This window comes from Hypanus sabinus, chromosome 16 (genome assembly GCF_030144855.1).
Source record: "Hypanus sabinus isolate sHypSab1 chromosome 16, sHypSab1.hap1, whole genome shotgun sequence".
Taxonomy (NCBI): Eukaryota; Metazoa; Chordata; class Chondrichthyes; order Myliobatiformes; family Dasyatidae; genus Hypanus; species Hypanus sabinus.
In genome coordinates, this window is record NC_082721.1 from 73117200 (window position 1) to 73138750 (window position 21551).

A 21551-nucleotide genomic window follows, 5' to 3' on the forward strand; every position below is an offset into this window, starting at 1 on the left:
TTAAACATCAGCAAATGACTATCCAAGGCTGCCTATGTGCATTACACTTATTTGATAAATTTGGCACCAGATGAGGGAGGAGTTGGGAGAAGGTGGGAAAATGTGAATGAATTCAGCAATGATTGTATTTAAATGTGGAGCTGACTGAATAGATTGTGGCTCCGTTTGGCTTCATATCTCTTTTCTTTTTTTGCTATGCAAGTAGAGGCCAAGTTCAAAGCTGTTAGACTGTCCCATGCAGTTGGAAAAATCAAAAGGCAAATTCCAATGCAAACAAAGAATTTCAGATGGGAGTGACTGGCATGTCAAATAATGCAATTATGCATTATAATTTGCAGCATTATGCAAATAATGCATTAATGCTGGCAAAGCTGCTGCCCAGCTTGTGACAGACAAGAAACAGCAGATTACATCTACCCACCTGCATCTGAACTCGATTTCCCAGCCATATCCTTCTGATCATCAGCAACTGAATTACTTATGTACCGCCTGTGTCGTAAAGGGCTCATCCGTGTGGTGGTGTTTGGCTGAGGAACAAGGCGTGAAGGCTGGTTCTCCTACCATTAAACACAGAACATACATCCTGTCAGTAAGTATTAGAGAAGCAATACTCTCACATATTCAGAATACTGGTTCCTGGATTATTGATCAGTGAACTTGGTCACACCAGCTGTCAATCACACTGTTATAAGGTTTTGGCTACACAAATGGACCACTGCAATAGGCCTTCCTGCAGGCAATTCCTGCCTCTGCACTGCGAGGAGACCTGGAGGTGGTTCATGCTACCTCAGCATGGGGTCTCCTGAAATGGACAGTCACACCCACAGATAAATGGAATTGGCCATGGGGAAAGGAAAAGCAATTATGCACATACTGCCTTAATATTGAAATACTTATTGGGTCAGATTGCATGTGTGGATATAAATATATTTGTTGTTGATGATCTTTCAGAGTGCTCCAATGAAAATTCAACAATCTGAGTATCAGCTATTTTCTCTTCTAATACTGATTAACTTGAATATCTCTGGGTTTTTGTGTTATTCCTTCTGATTTCCAGCATCCTCAAGACTTTGCCTTTAAAAGATCTCCAACCTGGACTTTGATAAACTTTCAGTAAGGTAAGGGTGTGCTTAGTCACAGTGGCTTCTCCGGGTCCAGCAAATGGTGCAAGTGTTTGTCTTACATGTTTGTTTTATGATCATAAGACCATGTTGGACATTAATAATACAAAATACAATGTCCAGTTCATTAGTGAGACCAACAGCAGAGGATTTGTGTAGCCTTAGGTTACTGCACGGACCATACCCTCCAAGCCCTGTAACAGCCACCCAGGGTGAGAAAGCACCGGAAACAGTATGAGAGAAAGCTGAAGTGCAGCAAGCAGGACAAATGGTGCAAATTTTTGTGTTACACATTTCCTTATGATTGCAAGAGCCCTGTTGGATATTAGTAGTACAAAATATTTGAAGTCTGGTCCACTAGCAAGACCATCAGCAGAGGGGCTGCGTGGCCTCAGGTTATTGCATGGACTAAGGCCCCTGCTCATTACAGCCAGGTAGGAGAGGAGGTGCTGGTAGCAATGTCAGAGTATGCACTGGAATCCATGCTTGGTTAAAAGGCTAATCTCTGTAGGCCAGCTCTCCCTTTAATACTGCTTTCCAATGTTTGCTCCATGGAAAACAAACTGGATTATCTTCATCTGCAACTGATCTAGCACAAGATGAAGAACTGCTGCAAGCTTATTCTTAGAACCTTGGCTCCAGGACAACAACCCATGTGCAATCAATCTTCAGACCATGCCATTCAGGGACTTGTACTAATTTTGATTTGTGACTGTATTGTGCATTATTGAAACTATATGTGTTGTATCATAATTATACAGCATGTTTGATATGTGCTGTATGTGACAATATGTAATGTGTTTTGCATCTTGAGCCCAGAGGAACAATGTTCCATTTAGCTGATACATGTGTATGGTTGAATAACAATAAACATGAACTTGAATACAGCATTATGCATTACTGGTTTGGCCACCTTTCACATCCACCAATTTCAATTACTGTAGTGAGCTTACAAATAGCAATTACAAATGTCAAAAAGGTTGGACTCCAGCCCCATCCAGTGTCATCTACCATGACCAATTGCTGCCACTTTTTGTTAGTGGTTCTAGGTTTTGTTTAGTCAAAACATCTGGGTTGAGTTAGAATGGTCAACCTTGTTCATCATGCACTTCACTGATCCATTTTGTAGATGCCAGAACAGCTTTGAATGAACTCAGCTCTGTAGTATACACTTGTCCCAAGCAACCCCCAGACATGCAGGTACCAACACAGCAAACAGTACACATTTGCTCCTGTCTTCTTCTGCAACTGTCAGAGGATCTGAGATCTCAGACCCACAGCGTAACTGAAACCATCCAATCTATCCCCGGTGTGGCCATCTTAGGTGATTGGGTTACATCTGACCACCAGACAGACGGTGACTGAAGAAATTCTTACACGTAATGAGATTGCTCAACCCCATACAAGAGAAGTGCAGAAAATAGAGCCTGTTGAAGTTACAGTAGGAGATAAGAACTCCTGTAGAAACTGCAAGTATCTTGCAGCAGGCTTCTGAACATATACTGTAAGTAGGAGAGTCACCTGATTGAACAGCTCATTAGTCAGACCCAGGTAGTTGTGCAATGCCACGAAAGTCACTCTCTGTAGCCTCACCATGATGATCTAGGAGAGACATAAACAATTGAAAAGCAGCAAATTAATTGAACCACAAGATGTAGATTGACAATTGTATGTCCATTAATAATAGCAAAACCTCAAACTTATAGGCTTTCACGGCTCGCTTATCAAATCTCAGTTTTAAAAATGTTCATGAGTTCTGTGTCCACTATCTTGGTGTAACAGCTGCAAATATTTGCAATCCTCAGGGAAAAAAAATGGAGAATGCTTCAATACCATAATCAGAGAAGCACACCAGTGCTCTTTCTTTCTTAGGAGATTCAGCCTGTCATCGAACACTCTATCAAACTTCTAAGATGTACTGATGAAGGTATCCTGACTGGTTGCATCATAATTAGGTCTGACAATTTTAAAGCACAGGAATGAAAAAAGTTGCAAAGTGTAGTGGACTCAGTTCAATACATCATAGGGTCACCCCTCCATTCTATTGGTAGTTTCTAAAGGAATCACTGCCTTAAGAAGGCAACACCTATCAAAGATTCCCCCATTTGGTCCACAACATCTTCTTACAGCTACCAATGGGCAGCAGGTATAGAGGTCTGAAGCTCTTCCTTTCAACCATCTGGTTCTTGAAACAACCAGCAAAACCATCACTACAGTTTAAGAGTACTATGGCCACCTCACACTAAAATGGACTTTGTTATTTTTTGTTCTAATTATAGCTTCTTGTAAAAATTGCATGCAATTTTAATTTGATATTTTTGTAAATGTTGTTTATATGCTATGCAGCTGTTATCATTATCGTTTTAACATTGCACCTCTGAATACATGTAATTGTGATTATGACAATAAACTCAATGTTGACTTTAAACACTGACCTATTTCTAGATATGGTGCCACATCCACCATGTCAAGACCCCTCAGTATCTCCTATGTTATCTTACCCTTCTAAATCCCTAAGGATATGTATCCAAAGAGCAAACACGAGGAAATCTGCAGATGCTGGAAATTCAAACAACACACACAAAATGCTGGTGGAACACAGCAGGCCAGGCAGCATCTATAGGGAGAAGCACTGTCGACGTTTTCGGCCTGAGACCCTTCATCAGGCCCGAAACGTCGACAGTGCTTCTCCTTATAGATGCTGCCTGGCCTGCTGTGTTCCACCAGCATTTTGTGTGTGTTGATATGTATCCAAAATTTCCTTTTAAGTCAATTGCCTTTGCAGATCCCCAGCTTATCTTGGCTCATTGTGCTCTGAAATATTACATTTCTATGTCGCTTCCAATGCTTTCCCAGTCTTTACAACCTCTATCCAGCTCTTCTAGCTTTCTCCTCTCTACTTCACCTCTAACGACAAATCCTTTACTCATCCTATCTCTATACTCTGCTAAACCTACAACCGTCTTTACGTTACCACTTAAACAGAGCACAAAAATAATCATCCAGTGAACAGCATGTTCTATGGTCGAAAACATCTTGATAATATAAGAAATCAGAGGAGAATAGCCAGGCTGCTTCAAGCTGACAGCAACTCAAATAATCATGTGTTAAAACAGAATAGCATGTCTGAATGCGCAACATGTCGAACCTTGAACTGGATGGGCTACAGCAGCAGAAGACCACATACACTCAGTGACCACTTTATTAGGTATCTCCTGTCTGTAATAAAGTGGCCACTGAGTGTATACCTAATTTACTGATGTTTTCAGTATTATTTATTTTCATTGCTTATTATTGACAGAATTTGTCCCCTTTTGCACATTGGATGTTTGTCAGTCTTTGCTATAGTTCTTCATAAATTCTGTTGTATTTCTTTATTTCCCTGTAAATGTCTGCAGGAAAATGAAACCTGAGGCAGTATATGGTGACATGTACACACTTTGATAATAAATTTGCTTATTTAGTTTGCTATATTTGAAGAACTAGAATGGGCTTGGCAGTAACATTGTTTGAGGCAAGTTAAAGGGTTTATGTTCAGTTGCTACAAGAAATGAAACACAAGCTGTTCATTCTTATTATAAATACTCTTCAAACTATGCAACTATTAATGAAAATGTCTGTGTCACTATGTTGCATATCTATGTTTGTATGAGTGGATGTATGAAACCCAATTCAAATAATGCTCTCACCTGCACCACCCTCACCAAACTTTCAGGGTACTTCTCAAAAATTGCCTGGAATGCCTCCACCGGTAAGCAAAGTACAGTTGATACTTCAATAGCTCGAGCTGACACAGTTCTGTATGGTCGTTGGTGACCCTGGAACAAGTAAGCATTGACACCCTTATTGCATCCAAAAATCCTATGGAAGATAAACCATGAAAGAACTCTAAAAAAAAAAGCCAACTGCAACTCTGGGTCAAGACACAGAACACTCACCATTACCTATTTAACAGACAAAGACACAAGCTCTCCATTCTACCAAGCAGCCCTGGATCCACTGTTATAGAGACAGACTGAACAGAATTTGGTCCCTTGGCTCATTGAGTCTAAGCAGAGTATCAAATATCCATTTATACCAATCCTACATTAATCCTATCTATTTTCTGCTAGACTAGGGGTAATTTAGTGGCTAACTGGCCTACTAATCTGCATATGTCTTTGATTTATAGGTGAAAAGTGAAGCACACATTCATAGAGAGAACGTGCAATCTCCACACAGACAGAACCCAAAGTCAAGACTGAACCTGGGTCACGGAAGAGGAGACAGCACTCTTCACTGGATAAAGCTGCACTTGTAGAGATAGGCTTGAACCCAAAACTTGTACTCCAAATAAATGCAAGTATCACAATGATAAATACATAAATGTTGTTGAAGTTTTCCTGAAACCACTGCTAATCATTATCACCACAACTCTAAATTGCAAGAGTTTTCTTGAGTATTACTCCATCTATAAATGCCAATGTATTGCTTACTTACCTAATCACCTACTGTCTTTGCATCTGCACTTTCAGTGTATATTTAATTCCTCTAAACACCAGCTAAATTCACACTATTAAATACACCAAGACTCTATTTTTTTTCTACAGAATATATAACATATTCTATCAGCTACCTCCTGGTACGTACACTTATTCTGTGTATATTTCCACTAAACCTCTCTGCATCCTCCTCAGACCACAATATCGCCTAGCTCTGGAACAAGTTAAAGATCTTTTTTCCAACTTAGACCAGTTATTAAGAATCAAGTCTGGGAGGTGACTGAATTAATACATTTTTAGACCCAAAACTCATTTACCAACCCTGTTTAAATTTTAAAACCAGGAAACAAGATGTCAAAATGCAGTTACTTACAGTAATGACATCAAGAATGCTGAGCAAACTATGCACACTGTCGCCAGGAAAAACCTCCTTTACCACACATTCTTTACCTTCCTGCAGGAAAAGAAGAGTCACATTGATATGATAATGGCTTTGAAACAGATACATTTACAGCAAAATTTCCAACACGAGTTCAGTATCCACTCCCACAATCACATCATAGCAAACACCCTCATGGTGAAGAAATTGATGTTCAGCATAACCCCTTCACCCCCAATACAATAATAAACAAACACTAGCACAAGGCCATATTTTGGAGAAGATCAATAGGTGTTTGTATGGATCAATAGGACTTAATAGCTGGAAATGACCCAGTTTTTAACATTTGTAACCATTTCTAGAATCACATTAAACAAAAATATTTTCAATAAACCAGAATTCAATTAGTTCTGCACTAATAAACAAATCCTTCAAAAATGATCATTCCCCATTATTGAGGTGTACCACACACAAATCCTTCATGGTGCTAGAATGCGTTACACCATCTTTTAAGTCTTCCTTAGAGAAATGTACTCATCTGTATCTTAGCAAGTTATTTCTCCTTTCAACCTCAATCAAAAATTCCTCCCCACTCCCAACCCCCTCCTCGGCAGCTGTTTGTCCAGCAGTCTTTTTATGCCCTTTCTTCAATGGTCTTACAAGCCACATTTCATATTTCAAACTATTTAAAAATGGTGAACATGAGAAATTCTGCAGATGTTGAAACTCAAAGCAACAAACACAAAATGCTGGAGGAACTCAGCAGGTCAGAAAGCATCTATGGAAATAAATAAACAGTTGATGTTTCAGACTAAGGTCCTTTTTCAGGACTGGAAAGGAAGGGGAAGACACCAGAATAAAAAGGTGGGGGAAGAGAAGGAAGATATCTAGAAGGTAACAGATGAAACCAGGTGCATAGGAAAAACAAAGGAATCTGATAGGAGGGGAGAGTGGACCTTAAGAGAAAGGGAAGGAGGAGGGTGGCCCAAGGGAGATGATAGGAGGGTGTCAGAGAAGGGAATAGAAGAAGAGGGGAGGGGAATGGAATTATTTTCATTGGAAGGAGAAATCGATATTCATGTCACCATGTTGGAGGCTATCCAGATGGAATATAGGATTTGCTCCTCCACGCTGAAGGCACAAGAGGAGGTGCTAGACTAACATGTCACAACAGGAATGAGAATTGGAATTAAGTCTGGCCACCAGAAAGTTCCACTTTTGGTGGATGGAATGAAGGTACATGACAAAGTGGTCACCCAATTTACGTTGGATCACACGAATGTAGAGAAGGCCGCATTGGGAGCGCTGAATACAATAAATGATCCCAGCAGATTTGCAAGTGAAGTGTTGCCTCACCTGGAAGGACTGCTTATGGCCCTGAAATGAGGCAAGGGAGGATGTGAATGGATAGGTGTAATACTTTGGCTACTTGCAGTATTAAATGCTGGAAGGGAAATTAGTGGGGAGGGATGAATGGACACATGAATCACGGAGGGAATGAAAAGCCGAGTTGGGAGAGGGGGGAGGGGAGGTAAAGATACGTTTGATAGTAGGATCCCATTGGAGATGGCAGAAATTGTGGAGAATGATGTGCTGGATGCGGAAGCTCATGGGGTGCTGGTTAAGAAGAGGAACTGTTAAGGCTGTGGGAATATAGAGTAAGTGAAGATGTTTGGGAAATGGAGGAGGATAGAAATGACGGCAGAGGAAGGGATTCTTCATTCTCCATCAATTCTTTGATGGAGGAGGAATCTTTGATGTCCTGGAAAGGGAAGCCTCATCCTGGGAACAGATGTGGTGGAGACGTAGGAACTGAGAAAAGTGAGCAGCATTTTTACAGGAGACAGGGTGGGAAGAGGCATAGGCAAGATAACCATGGGAATAGGTCGGTCTATAAAATATGTCGGTTGACAATTTGTCTCCGACAATTGATGGAGACAGCAAAATCGAGAAAGGAGTGGGGGCTGTCAGAAATGGATCAATTGAATTTAAGAGCACGGTGGAGGCAAATTGATGCGCTCAGCATGGGTGCATGAAGCAGCACCAAAACAGTCATCAATGTAGCAGAGAGTTGGGGAGCATTATCTGGGAGGGCTTGGAACATGGACTCTTCCAAGAAACCAATGAAGAAGGAGGCATGATTGTGGCCCATGGCTTAAGTTTGTAGAAAGTGGGAGGATCCGAAGGAGAAATTGTTGAGGGTGAGGATCAGCTCTGCAAGACAGAGAAGGGTGGTGGAGGATCCAGTCAGGTCTTTTGTCGAGAAGAAGCTTTAAGGACTTTTTGATGGGCGATAGGAGTGTATAGGATTGAACATCCATGATGAAAATGAGGTTATCAGGGCCAGGGATTGTAAAAGTTACTACAAAATCGAGAGCATGTGGGAAACAACTGAACCAAGGAGGATAGAATGGAGTTGAGGTATGGAGGTACAAGTTCATTCAGGCAGGAGCAGCCAGAGACAATGGGCCAACCTGGTTAGTCAGGTTTGTGGACCCCGGAAGGATGCAGAAACAAGCAGTGCAGGTAAGGGACTATGAATTTGGTGGCATTGGGAGGTACAAGTTATTTGAGAATCTTCAGCTCAAACAAAATTCATTAGTGCTTTCTACTAAACTGGCAGAAATACAGAAATACTTTTTACTTCATGGTGGAAAACCCAGCACAGATCTGTCTCTGGAATTTGAATCCACAAGTTTTGCTTTTAATGCTTTAGTTAAAGCTTACAAAATAAGTAGAGGGGAGGAGATTTAAAAATAAAACATGTATGGAAACTGGAATCAAAGAACAGAAGAATGTTTGATGGAGAGTATGACTCAATGAGGCAGAATTTAATTTCTGGAAGCTACTTTGAATGAGTTAAGCATGCTGCTTCTTGAGCAAGAATCCAGACTGCTCAGTCAGAGGACCGAGTGGGCTGTCTGAGGATTAAGTTAGGAGTTAGGAGTCCACTCTCAGTCTGAACACCGACGTACCTCAAGGCTGTGTGCTGAGCCTTCTTCTGTACTCCCTTTTCACCTATGACTGCATTCCTGTACATGGCTCCATAATCAAGTTCGCAGATGACACCATGGTGGTTGGCCTCATCAGAGGGAATGACGAGACGGCCTACAGGGACGAGGTCCAGCACCTGGCCGCATGGTGTGCTGACAACAACCTGTCCCTTAACACCCAGAAGACCAAGGAGATCACTGTGGACATCAGGCATGCTAGGAGCCACACTCATGCCCGCATCAACATCAACAGAGCTGTAGTGGAGCGTGTATCAAGCTTCAAATTCCTTGGTGTCCACATTTCCAAGGATCTCACCTGGTCCCTGAACTCCTCCATCCTGATCAAAAAGGTGCAACAGCACCTTTATTTTCTGCACAGCATCAAGCAAGCTCACCTCTGTCCCAGGATACTGATGGACTTTTACTGCTGTACCATTGAGAGCATACTGACCAACCGCATTTGTGTGGTATGGCAATTGTCCCCTATTGGACCACAAAGCACCTCAGCGTGTGGTGAAAACTGCCCAGCGGATTATTGGCACCCAGTTGCTAACCATTGAGAACATCTACCGTAAATGCTGCCTGGGCAGGGCGAAAAGCATTATCAAGGATGCATCTCACCCTAACCATGGATTTTTTATTCTCCTCCCATCCGGTCGGCGCTACAGGAGCCTCCACTCCCGCACCAGCAGGCTCAGGAAGAGCTTCTTCCCTGAGGCTGTGACCCTGCTGAACCTCACATCTCAGTGCTAAACAGTATTGCACCCATATTGGACCGTCTCAGTACTTTTGTATTTGTTGCTGTAACACTTACTTTTTATTTGCATTTATTTTGTAAATAACACTATTCTTTGCATTTCTGGTTAGATGCTAACGGCATTTCATTGGCTTTGTATCTGTACTCGGCACAATGACAATAAAGTTGAATCTAGTCTAATCTAAAGATGAGCAATCATTGCTAGTAATGCAGTATACTCTTCAGAAACAAGAGAAAATTTGCAGATGCTGGAAATCTGAGCAACATTCACAAAATGCTGGAGGAACTCAGCAGGTCAGGCAGCGTCTATGGAAAAAAGCACAGTTGACTTTTCAGGCCGAAACCCTTCAGCAGGATCTCACCTCCTCTAACATTGTGTGTGTGTTGCTCAAAATCTTGTGTTTCTTACCTGCTCAAGTTTATATGCAAGTGCAAATTAACTAGATATTTTATTTGTAAACTGCCTTCTGAAATAATACAGCTAGCAAGTCATTTTACGGAGTGTGACCAATGTGTTAATCTCAGCAAGGGCACTTGTATAGGAATAAAAAAAACACAAATTTGCTCTATCCAGCAGCATAGGAGCCAATGTAATTGGTGTGCAAAACTAAGAGCAGAACAAGCTCCTTGGAGAAGGGAGCATTGAAAACAATAACTGAGAGACAATATTTCCCAGACAATTAATGTGGGGTTTGACTTACAGGTCCCATGAGGCTGAGCTCCAGTTTGCCATCCTGGACAACGTAGATGCTGTTGTCTGCTTGGCCCAGTTTAAAGACATACTCCCCTTGCTGAAACTGTTGGAAGACCATGTGTTTACACAGCTCCAGAAACAGAGGCTTCTCGAAATGGCCCAAAACCCTGTGACCACAAGATTCACAATGGAAAGACTGCCAATTAAACCAGTATTTAGGAATAAAATTAGACAATCCTATGTTAAAAAAAAAGCAGGTGGAATTTCTGTACAAGATAGATGGCCTGACACAGTATACTGTGGCAATTAAATGCTTCGAAGGCTTGAAGATAGACCGTCTTTTGATTAGATACTTCACAATGCATTATTGAAAACTCAGCATCTCACCTAAACATAGAACAGATCCACATCAAGACCCACTTAAATAATCATATTTTTCTTTAACATGGAGCGGACCTTTCTTTCATCACTTACCTTGAAAGTTGACTTGCAACACCTTATTTGGCTTTTACCATCATTCTATTTCTCATCCCCAACTCAGCATACTAACCTTAGTTAGGAGGCTATTGCACCTTAATCCTTTGCATCGTTCATGCCTATTTTATTACCTCTTTAATGAATTCCATAACATCTGACAAGCATAACATTCCCTTTAGAAAACATGCTGACTTTACGATATTTTCAGTTGTAGATGCCTTCCTTTACAAGTAAAGATTCCAATAAGCATGGCTGCAATCCATTCAAAACAAGGTCTTTAAGATCAAATCTACATCTGTCTAATCACAAATAAGAGAAAATCTGCAGATGCTGGAAATCCAAGTTACACACACAAAATGCTGGAGGAACTCAGCAGGCCAGGCAGCATCAATGGAAAAAAGTACAGTCGACATCTTGGCCCAAAACGCTGACAATACTCTTTTCCATAGATGCTACCTGGCCTGCTGAGTTCCTCCAGCATTTTGTGGTGTTGCTCCTATATTAGTCTAGTTTATCAATTTTCTACATCAGTATTCACCCAGCTTCTCCATCTGCCACAAGTAGTCACTCAGCCCTGATTTTGGCTAGATCTCCCAGTTACTACAGGATGAAGGGCCCAACTGCTGGGGCTCACCAATCCCTTGCAGTTCAGAGCACAAGCGATCACCTGAACACCGCTTCACAGCTGCAGTCAGGCACCATAGTACAAGAAGCACAGAGAGAATTGTAGCGATTCCCATACGTTGATGCTGTAAATCTGCAAATAACCCTGCAAATCTACAAATATTACCTCACTATTTTTATATTCTTTTTGCATTACTTACTTAATTTATGGTCTGATGTGACGAAGTAATTACATGAAGTTTATTACCACGCATTATGTTCTGTGTTTGTCAAATAAATGAGGGAGTTGTTACTGTTTCCCTTAAATTTAAAACACCTCTGTCAATTTACTTACAAAAGCTACAGCAAAATCTGTGGGTTTGGGAATTTTTGACAAGCAGCCTTAGCAAGATGATTCAATCTATTCAAAGATAGACCAGCTGGCACAAGAAATGGATGGGTGTTAATAGAGCATGTGCTTGATTCTTATTCTCCTTGGGAAAAGCTGCACCCTAAAGTTGCTGCTATTATTTTTTCCCCACCAATTTAAACACAGTACTAATTCTGTATACAAAGAATCACTGACAATTAGTGACAGTGTAAATGAAATAAGTTAAAGCTTCCAAATGTTACCTGACATTTTTCAGCATATACAGTACTTCCAAAGGCAAGTGTGAGCTGGCAACATCAAATTCAGTTAAATCAGCCTCAAGAACCGAGGGTGGGGGCTCCTTCGGTTGAAGGGTTGGAACTTCCTTACTAATGTGCAAGAACCTGTGGAAATTTTAGAAGAGAAATGCCTTTAAAAGAAATGAAGAGATGAATGCAGAGAACAGGATTTACACAAAGTGGCAATTGCAGATGCAAGCAGACAAAGCACATCAACTTACTTAACAATGTAATGATGTACATGACTTATGTAAAATACATAAAAATACTAAATATTGTTCAGTCATCCAGAAGTTCCATATCTACACTGATGCTATTCTCTAAACGAGGCACAAGGTGGTTATCTTTTCTACAAAAACAATGACATTCAGCAAATCATTACGGAAAGACAAACTGTCCAATATCCTAGCTCACTTGAAAGGCATCCTCTATAAGCAGTCCGACCCAAAAGGAGTGAGGTAAGAGGGAACAAGAATGAAAGAAAAAGCTTCCAACTAATAAAACTGCTCTTAGCCCAGGGTTACCAGACAAGCAACTCACTGATAATTTACGTCAGGTATTAGACTAAGCTTATTGTTCTGCCAATCGACATGTAGAAACGCAGTCATGTGTGACATGCTGCGCTTTAATCAAAATCCCTAATAGTCTGAATGTTGCTCGGTTACTTCTGCTCAATGCTAGATTATCACCAGCACTACTGAGCATTGCTGCCTCGGTGGTATTAACCCAACTGGATTTTTGCACCAGTAGTCCCAACACTCAGAAAATACTTCATGTAAAATAACAAAATAAGACAATATTATATGTTGCATTTTTTAAAAAAAATTAAACTATTAAAATACTTATTTAACACTGTTTATTAGAAAGCATTTTAGCATTACTGTAGGTGGTTTCCCTTCTAACAGTGTCAACACCACAGTATTCCTTCACATTTACTGTAATTTTGTTAACACAAGAACACATGGAGGCAGCAGCTCACTGCAAATTACAGTAAAACACAACTACTGCAAGACCTAGCTCACCGAGTATTCTGAGCAATGGTCCTCGACCATTTATTTTCTCATCGTCCTTTCAAGCACCTTTTGGCTGCTGCTGCCCGATCAGACACTTTCTGAGCCAAAAAACCTTGTTCTTTTGATAACGTCAACTGGAGGAACTCAGTGAGTCAAGCAGCATTTTGTGTGCACGAAGGAAGTTGGGGGGTGGAGGGAGAGAATTGTCAACAAACAGTCAAAACACCCTGCAGAGTCTAGACCTGAAAATCAGCAGTTCCTTCCTCATTTCTCTCTCTCCCAGAAGCTGTTCAAACCACTAAGTTCCCCTAGCTGATTGTTGCTCTGGTTTCCAGCAACTAGTCTTGTGTTTTCAATCCTTTTGGCACCCACTGTGCGACGAACATTGTTGAGGCAACACAAACTCATGAAAATGTTCAGAATCAACCAAAGTAACAGGTCAACATATAAAATTAATCATAGAAAATAATAATCACACTTATCAGAATATGGGTAAAATTATAACAAGAAGCCTCAAAGACAATGCATTTCTTAAAATGCTGTCCCTTCTCCATTGAAGAATGGAGGTAGATGGAGAGATGAATAGCACTTGAGATAGTTAGATATAAGTGTGAGAATTTTCAGTTCAGGACACTGGAAACTGGAAGCCAACATTGAATCAAAAAAGGCAAGACAGTGCGGCAGGACAGAGAAGGAGGCTACCCTTGTGTTTAGTTAGTGGCAGAAGCACAGAGACAGGAGAGTATCCTGATGATATCACAATTTCAGGAACTTCTGATAGAGAAGACATTTTAGTAAATCATTTAAGATGTAAAAAATCCAGTTCTGTCACTGGGCAGTTGGGGAGTCTGCAGCAAAGGTAAAGATGACCAATTTTGCAATAATTACCTGCAGGACAATGCATCTCAATAAAGATTAAATATCAGATAAACAATGCACTCATACAATGATGGTAAAGGGTTGAAGACAGTGGCCAGTAGACATGTGACAAATGACCCATGTGTAGAGTTTATAATCTAAAACAATTGTGCAAGGATAGAAGAAAGAGAATTTCCTATGGGAGTCTGATATAAAGGGAGAAATCATGTGAGTGACTGGGCATGACAGGGCCTTCTACACAAAATAGTGGAAATGAGGGTCTGGATAATGTCTTCAGGTGGCAAAGCAGGGAAGGGAACTAGGACAAAAGATTGGGAGAGCTGGATGGGAAGCAGCTCAGTGAAGTTAACCCTCAGTAACATAATCAGATGGGAAGGTCAGCCAAGTCAGTGCTGCACTTCAGAAGACAGTGAGAAATACCATCGTATGCCTATGAATAAAATATCATGTGTTGCCTGGGGTAGGAAATCTTAGAAAATTTACAGGATAGTAAAGAAAACAATCACAGCTTATCTGATCTTTTCTCATTAAAATCTCAGCTCAGATCTATGGCATCTTTTTCAGTGTAATGAGACGTCAAGAAAGAGTTAAGAATAAGAGGTTGAATTGGACTAGGTCAGAGCAGCAGCCTCAGGAACACTAGTTCTTTAGGGAAAGAGTTCAAATGATCCATCGTAAACACAAGAGGTTCTGCAAATGCTGGAAATCTTCAGCAACACACAGAAAATATTGGGGCAACTCAGGAAGTCATGACACTGATGAGGGGACTAGGTCCAAAATGTGAATATTTATTCCCCTCCTTAAATGCTGCCTAACTTGCTGAGTACCTCCAGCATTTAGCATGTTTTACAAATGATCAATCAACCTTCTACCCACATTTTTATTTAACTTGATCTCAACACATGGATAATGGGGGTAAAGATACATTTATGGCCCTTGTTGCTTGACATTAGAGAACCAGTTAGGCTTTAAGACAGATATGAAGTTGCTATCTGGCATGAACAGCTTTCTTGAATTTAGCTTCACACTTTGTCCTGCTACATCTCGATAACATAAAGTATTTTGTAAGTCTGGGTGATTATCATCCATGATGATTATCATGCCTCTAAGACAGTTATTATGCAATGTTACCCCTTCCAGAGTAACCACCATTCCATATACAAACAATATATATTCAAGGCCGTACCGTTTTGCAATGATTAGCATTTTTTGTTTTCTTTTCACTCTTGTTCTTATTGAAGTCCCAACAAAGGAAGATGTGGATTGGGATACCTAGAAAAAGACAACCACAAGCCGAACTTCAACACATCACACATTATATTGATAGCGTGAAAACCTTAAGCCTAAATGTGAACTATTCATTTATTTTAAAACTGAGCAACTGATCTTCAGGTTTGATAGTATTTTTGAGAACTGGTAAAGAGGGAACTATTTACTACAGCCAAGCACAAAGAATAGGGCAGCACATTGGCATAGTGGTTAGCACAATACTTTACAGTCCCAGTGACCTGGGTTCAATTCCTGCCACTGCCTGTAAGGAGTTGGCACGTTTTCTCCGTAACTGCTTGGTGTCCTCCAGGTGCTCAGGTTCCCTCTCATAGTCCAAAAACCATACTAGTTGGTAGGTTAATTGGCAATTGTAAACTGTCCCATGATTAGGCTAGGATTAAGAGGCCAGGATTAAGTTGGGAGATTGCTGGGTGGCATAGCTCGATGAGTGGGAAAGGCCTACTCTGTGCTGCATGCCACTAAATAAACAAACAAACCTTTCCTCTGCTATTCTATGACAATATGATTATGACTCTGTGAATATTCTTTGGCAAAATCAGTTTTAAAAAGTCATCCAATGCAGTAGAGGATGAGTTTTCCACGTCTGTTTAACTAATCACAATGTCCTGGATTCTGTGACTGTAGTAACAGAAAAACTGCAAAAGGGGTTATAGAGTGTGCCCATGTCTAAGCAAATTCAAAAAGCAGCTTTCAATGATTCTGTGCTCTTCCATTGGGTGTGCTGTCTGAAATTGTTACTATCAAACCCCTCAGCAATCAATTTACATCTACTTGCACAGAATTTCTACTGACATTTTTTATAAATAGGCATTTAAAATAACAAGTCTCATATCTTAAGGTGCCCATTTTTAATGGTGTACAAATGTCTACTATTTAACAAACCCTTAAACATACACTAATGTTTTTAGAGAATGTATAATAAAGATTTCAAGATACTGATATAAAAACTATGTATCATCTTTTACCTTACTTTAAAAAAACATAACTAGTTCAACTAAAAATCTCAGGGCGTCTTTGACTGTCTGGTTTGCTGTTTGTGAGAATCCTTCATTGGCACTGGCATCTAATCATGCTTGATAACACTCCTGTTGCTGAATATCAGACACCCGTTAGAGCAGACACCTGACTACAAAAGACACTGGGAATGGAGAAATCCCTGCCAGAGAACGTTAGATAACTGCAGGCAACTTTCTGCTGATAGTAAAACCTTGACATGTAAAGCAGGATATAATAGCAAAAGTTAAATTTGATTTAAAAAAATGACTATTCTTAAGGCACTAAGTGAAAGGGCTTGATAGCATAACATGATACTTGATTTATTTCAAGAGTTTTAAAACAAAATTTTAACAGTTTTTTTTTAAAACATAAAACTCAAGACAAATGAGTATGCAATATTTCAAATTATGCCCAGAACTTTACAACCTCAGAAAATACCCAGCAACTTCCCAATCCATAAAGCACGCAGATCACTTCAAGTACCATCTGGCTTTGTTTATTTAGGCTAATGGAGGATAACTGAGAGGTGTCACCTAGAACTACTCTGCGGCATTCATTCAACACTGATTGATGGCACAACTTTGATGGAACATGTTCCTGTAAAAGTGAAGGACAGGGCTGGCAGGATTAAAGTTGCTGATGAGGGTTTTTGAGGCTCTGATCAGGAAAAAGGAGGTGCAGGACAGGTACATGCTGCTAAAACTAAGTGATTCCATGAGGGATGTAGAAGGATGAGAACAAAATCTAGAAGCAAAAAGATAAGGTAAATAATTTTAAAAGATTCATTGAGCATATTAACAGAAAAGAGCAATAAGGGAGAGAATAACTATAAGAGATTCTGCAGATGCTGGAAATCTTGAACAGCACACACAAAATGCTGGAAGAACTCAGCAAGTCAAACAGCATCTATGGAGTGGAATAAACAGTCAATGTTTCGGGCCAAGATCCTTGATCAGGACCTCATCAGGAATACGGAAAAGAATAAGCTCTCAAGGAACTGTGTGCTCATCTATGTGAAAGCCATGGGAGATGGATGAGGTCTTCAATGAATACTTTTCATCTGTATTTAATGTGGGGAAGGTTGTGGTGTTAGTGAGTTCATGGAAGACAACAGTGAAGAGAACCCGAAACATATCAACATTACAAAAGAAGCATTGTTGGCTCTGAAGGACATACAAGTGGATAAATCCCCAGGGCTTGGATCAAGTATATCCTAGGACCTTGTAGGGAATAGCTTCTGAGCAGAAACACTTGTTTCATTGTTAGACACAAGTAGTTAAAAGATGGCACAAGAGGGAGGCTGAGCTTAGGAGGATGATGGTGCCCAACAGCGTTTCCTTTGCTTGCATCTCCAGAAACAGCTCTACTTCTATCTTTGATATCTCTTTTTCCCCTTTCAAGGTTCTCTTAAAGACCCTGATCTGGAGTTACACGCTGATGTCAGTTCTTTGCAGAAATACCACTGCCTGATGCATCGTGGGAGACGGAAGATCATAAGCAACGAGCTGGTTGCTGGCTGTGTGTCCAGAGACCTGAGTTCTTTGGGCACAGAACTCGGAAAAAGCAACACAACAGACTTTTAACACCATAAATCAGCGAGATGCTTTGTTGTCTCCCCTCTTGCTGTGAAATGGAGACACCGAGAGAGAGAGAGAGAGAGAGAGAGAGAGAGAGAGAGAGAGAGAGAGCGAGAGAGAGAGAGAGAGGGAGAGGGAGAGAGAGAGAGGAGAGAGAGAGAGAGAGAGAGAGAGAGAGAGAGAGAGAGAGAGACTCTAGTATGTTGAATACTAGGTGAATGAGTAGTTTTTGAGGTACTGCAAGTCTGTGTCTTTATTGATGCTTGCTGCACGCTTGAGTGCTCGGTGGTGGGGTGCCAATGATTTTGCTGGTGGGGGAAGGGGGGGGTCATTGCTTTGCTCCTGCTTATGGGTGGGAGGGGGGAGTTTGGGGGAGGCTTTGGAGTTCTAACACTCAACTCTTAGTCATTCTTTGGGGCACTCCTTTTTCATAGATGTTTGCAAAGAAAAATAATTTCAGGATGTTTATTGTATACATTTCTCTGACATTAAATATACCTATTGAAGATAACAAATGAAGGGCTAGCATTGACCCTAATGCCAGTGATGGTAAGTTATTGCAGAGCACTCAAGCGACAGAATTTAACTGCTTTTGGAACGATAAGGACTGATCAGGGATAGTCAGTATGGCTGTGTGTGGGAAATTGCTCATTAATTTAACTGAGTATTTTTGAAGAGGTGACAAAGAAGATTGATCTGGACAGGGCAATAGATATAGCCTACATGGACATTAGCATGGTCTTTGATAAGGTTGTGAATGATAGGCTGGTCCAGAAAGTTACAACAGTTGTGTCCTAGCCAAGTAGACTCTGGATTGATAGTAGTGGAAGGTGGGCTCTCAACCTATCTCATTATGGCCTCACACCTTGTTATCTACCTTGCACAGCCTTTTCTTCAACTGTAACACTTTATTTTGAATTATATTATTATTTCCCTTGTATTATCTCAATGCACTGTTGCAATGAAATTATCTCTATGAATGGCATGCAATTAAATTTTTCCATTTTACCTCAGCACACTTCACAATAATAATTCCAATTCCAAAATATTTCCTGAACAGGAATGTTATTAGAAACATCTGAAACCAAGATTTCTGGTCCAGTCACTCTTTCTTTGGCTAAATCTTGAACAACAGGAATAAGTAATATCTGGTATATTCACTCACTGTAGACTATAGATTAATTATGCTCTCAATTAGACATGCTTTCATACCTTTCTCATGATCTTGCGGCCATAGAACATTACTTTATCACGCTTTCGAAATCTGTACTTGGGAGTTTCTGGAGCTTGAATTTCTAAGAAGCAACATCAAAGACAAAATAAATTAATTGCTGGATAAGATCAATTGCAGAATGAAGTTTAATTTATCAAGAACAATGATTTGCATCTTCCATACATTAGGAGCATATCCAGAGTGTTCTTATCTCGTCATTATAGTCTTTACCCTACATCGATGACTGTACAATAAGTTAATAATTCAGGGATTCTACAAACCAGAACTACTTCATTCATTAAGGAGCGAGTCAACCAACATTTCTGCAGAGAGCTTTACCATCATGTAACAGAATTGGCTCGCCAAGTAAACTAAACAATGGTAAATGAATTCGAGCCTAAAAATTGCTTGTGTTGCTATACATATAATGTTGCTCAAGAACATAACATGCATTTCCAAAGTTTGCAACAACTTCTCTGAAGTTCGGGTACCAGGGTACCATGGCACCATAGCGGTTAGTGTGACGCGGCAGAGTTCAATTCCGGCGCCGTCTGTAAGGAGTCTGTATGACCTCTCCATGGTATGCATATGTTTTCCCCAGGTGCTCCAGTTTCCTCCCACAGTCCAAAGATATATCAGGTAGGTTAATTTGTCATTGTAAATAGTCCTGTGATTAGGTTAGGGTTAATCATGTTTGCCAGGGTTGCTGAGGCAGTATGGATCGAGGGGCCAGAAAGGCCTACTCCATGCTTTGTCACTAAATAAAGTAAAAATAATAAACATAAAATAAATGGTCAAAACAAATACAGGCATTAGGTTAATTTGAATTTATGTAATGCCACATCAAGCTTCTGCAGTGTCCCACAGATCAAGTAAAATGAATTAGTTCCTACGTACTTAACGAAGACCAGTACAGCATTCATTTTCAAACATTTGCAGGACTTAGAATTTATCTGGAGTGGAGGGGGTGCCAATTCACTACCTCATCGTAATGTTGTAAAGTATAATAAAAATCAGTAAAGTGGGTCAAGACAATGAACCAAACAGAAGCTCAGTGGACATATAACTGTGTAATATCTCAAACCCTTCTTAAAAGTTTCTTGATTTAATCAGCTCAGCCTCCAATTTGGGCCTCTTAGAACAGTTAGTTTACAGATATACAAATATTTTATCTAAAAATATATAAATGCTTGGAAGTCTGTTTTAAAGTGACATCCACTCCTCCAAAAAAAAAGTAGTGTCAGGTCCCTCAATCCATCCCATTTATGTTGTTCAAAAACTGCCTTCAAGTGACAGAATTGGTGGAAAGGGGAGCTGAAACAAGAGTTAGTGCTGAGGATGATTAAAGAAAACATAAAATGCTGTCAGAACTCAGCAGGCCAGGTTTCAGACCGAAACGTTGTCACTACCTCCTCCCATAGCCTGCTGAGTTCTGACAGCATTTTGTGTTTTTATTTATTTCCAGCATCTGCAGATTCACTCGTGTTGCTGGGGATGATTTAATGAGTTTAATTTTTTTTAAGAATGCACACAGAAGCAATTTAATTATGAGGTAATTCGCAATTACAGTCCCCTGACTGGTGCACTGGCATTGGCTGAAACATTAGTCATGTTTGAACCATTTGGAATTTGAAAGAAAAGTCAAATTATGAAATTAATTACAATATAATTAAGGAACTTCTAACAATTTCAATTTTGACCTTTTTTCCCCCTTTTCGATGCACACCATCGCAGACTTCAAGAGGAAACGCAGCAGTATAGCCAACATTGCCACCTCGCTCCCGGACGAGCTAAATGCTTTTTTTTTACAGTCGATTCGAGGTTGATTGGACTGAACCTCTGAGGAGAGATGCTGACGAGACCTGCAGCTTGGTCATCTCCGAGGCTGAGGTACATTCCAATGTGTCAACAGCTGCAAGGCAGCGGGGCCGGAAAGTATGCCAGGGCACGTCCTTAAAGTGTGCACTGAACAGCTGGCTGGTGTGCTTACAGACATTTTTAATCTCTCTCTCCTAGTGTGTAGTGCCCCATGTTTCAAATCATCCATCATTGTCCCTGTACCTAAGAAAACCAAGGTAGCATGCCTGAACAATTGGCGCCCTGTCGCACTCATCTCAACTATAAGCAAATGCTTTGACAGGCTGCTTAAAGACTTATCTGCAGCATTCTACCACCCACTCTAGACACTCTACAATTCACCTACCGACAGAACCAATCTACCGATGATGCCATAGCCACAGCACTACACACCATCCTCAATCACCTGGAGAAGAGGGATGGATACATTGGAACTCTGTTCCTGGACTATAGGTCATCATTTAACACCATAATTCAATCCAGACTTGACACGAAGCTCAGAAACCTCGGCCTGCACCCCACCTTGTGCAGCTGGGTGACGTTCTATCACAT

At 40.5% G+C, this 21551-nt stretch overlaps 1 protein-coding gene across 6 annotated transcripts in view; it reads right to left on the bottom strand.

The window, feature by feature from the left end:
- The window catches only part of pnpla6 (patatin-like phospholipase domain containing 6), a 225509-nt gene that overhangs the window by 134499 nt on the left and 69459 nt on the right, over positions 1–21551 (bottom strand). For all 6 annotated transcript variants that reach the window (XM_059992131.1, XM_059992129.1, XM_059992134.1 and 3 more), the window contains 8 exons: positions 19142–19224; positions 15253–15338; positions 12139–12279; positions 10433–10592; positions 5976–6056; positions 4811–4939; positions 2643–2723; positions 422–557 (listed from right to left, as the gene is read on the bottom strand). In XM_059992131.1, coding sequence (XP_059848114.1) covers positions 422–557; positions 2643–2723; positions 4811–4939; positions 5976–6056; positions 10433–10592; positions 12139–12279; positions 15253–15338; positions 19142–19224 — 897 coding nt within the window. The remainder of the gene's footprint in view (positions 1–421; positions 558–2642; positions 2724–4810; positions 4940–5975; positions 6057–10432; positions 10593–12138; positions 12280–15252; positions 15339–19141; positions 19225–21551) is intronic.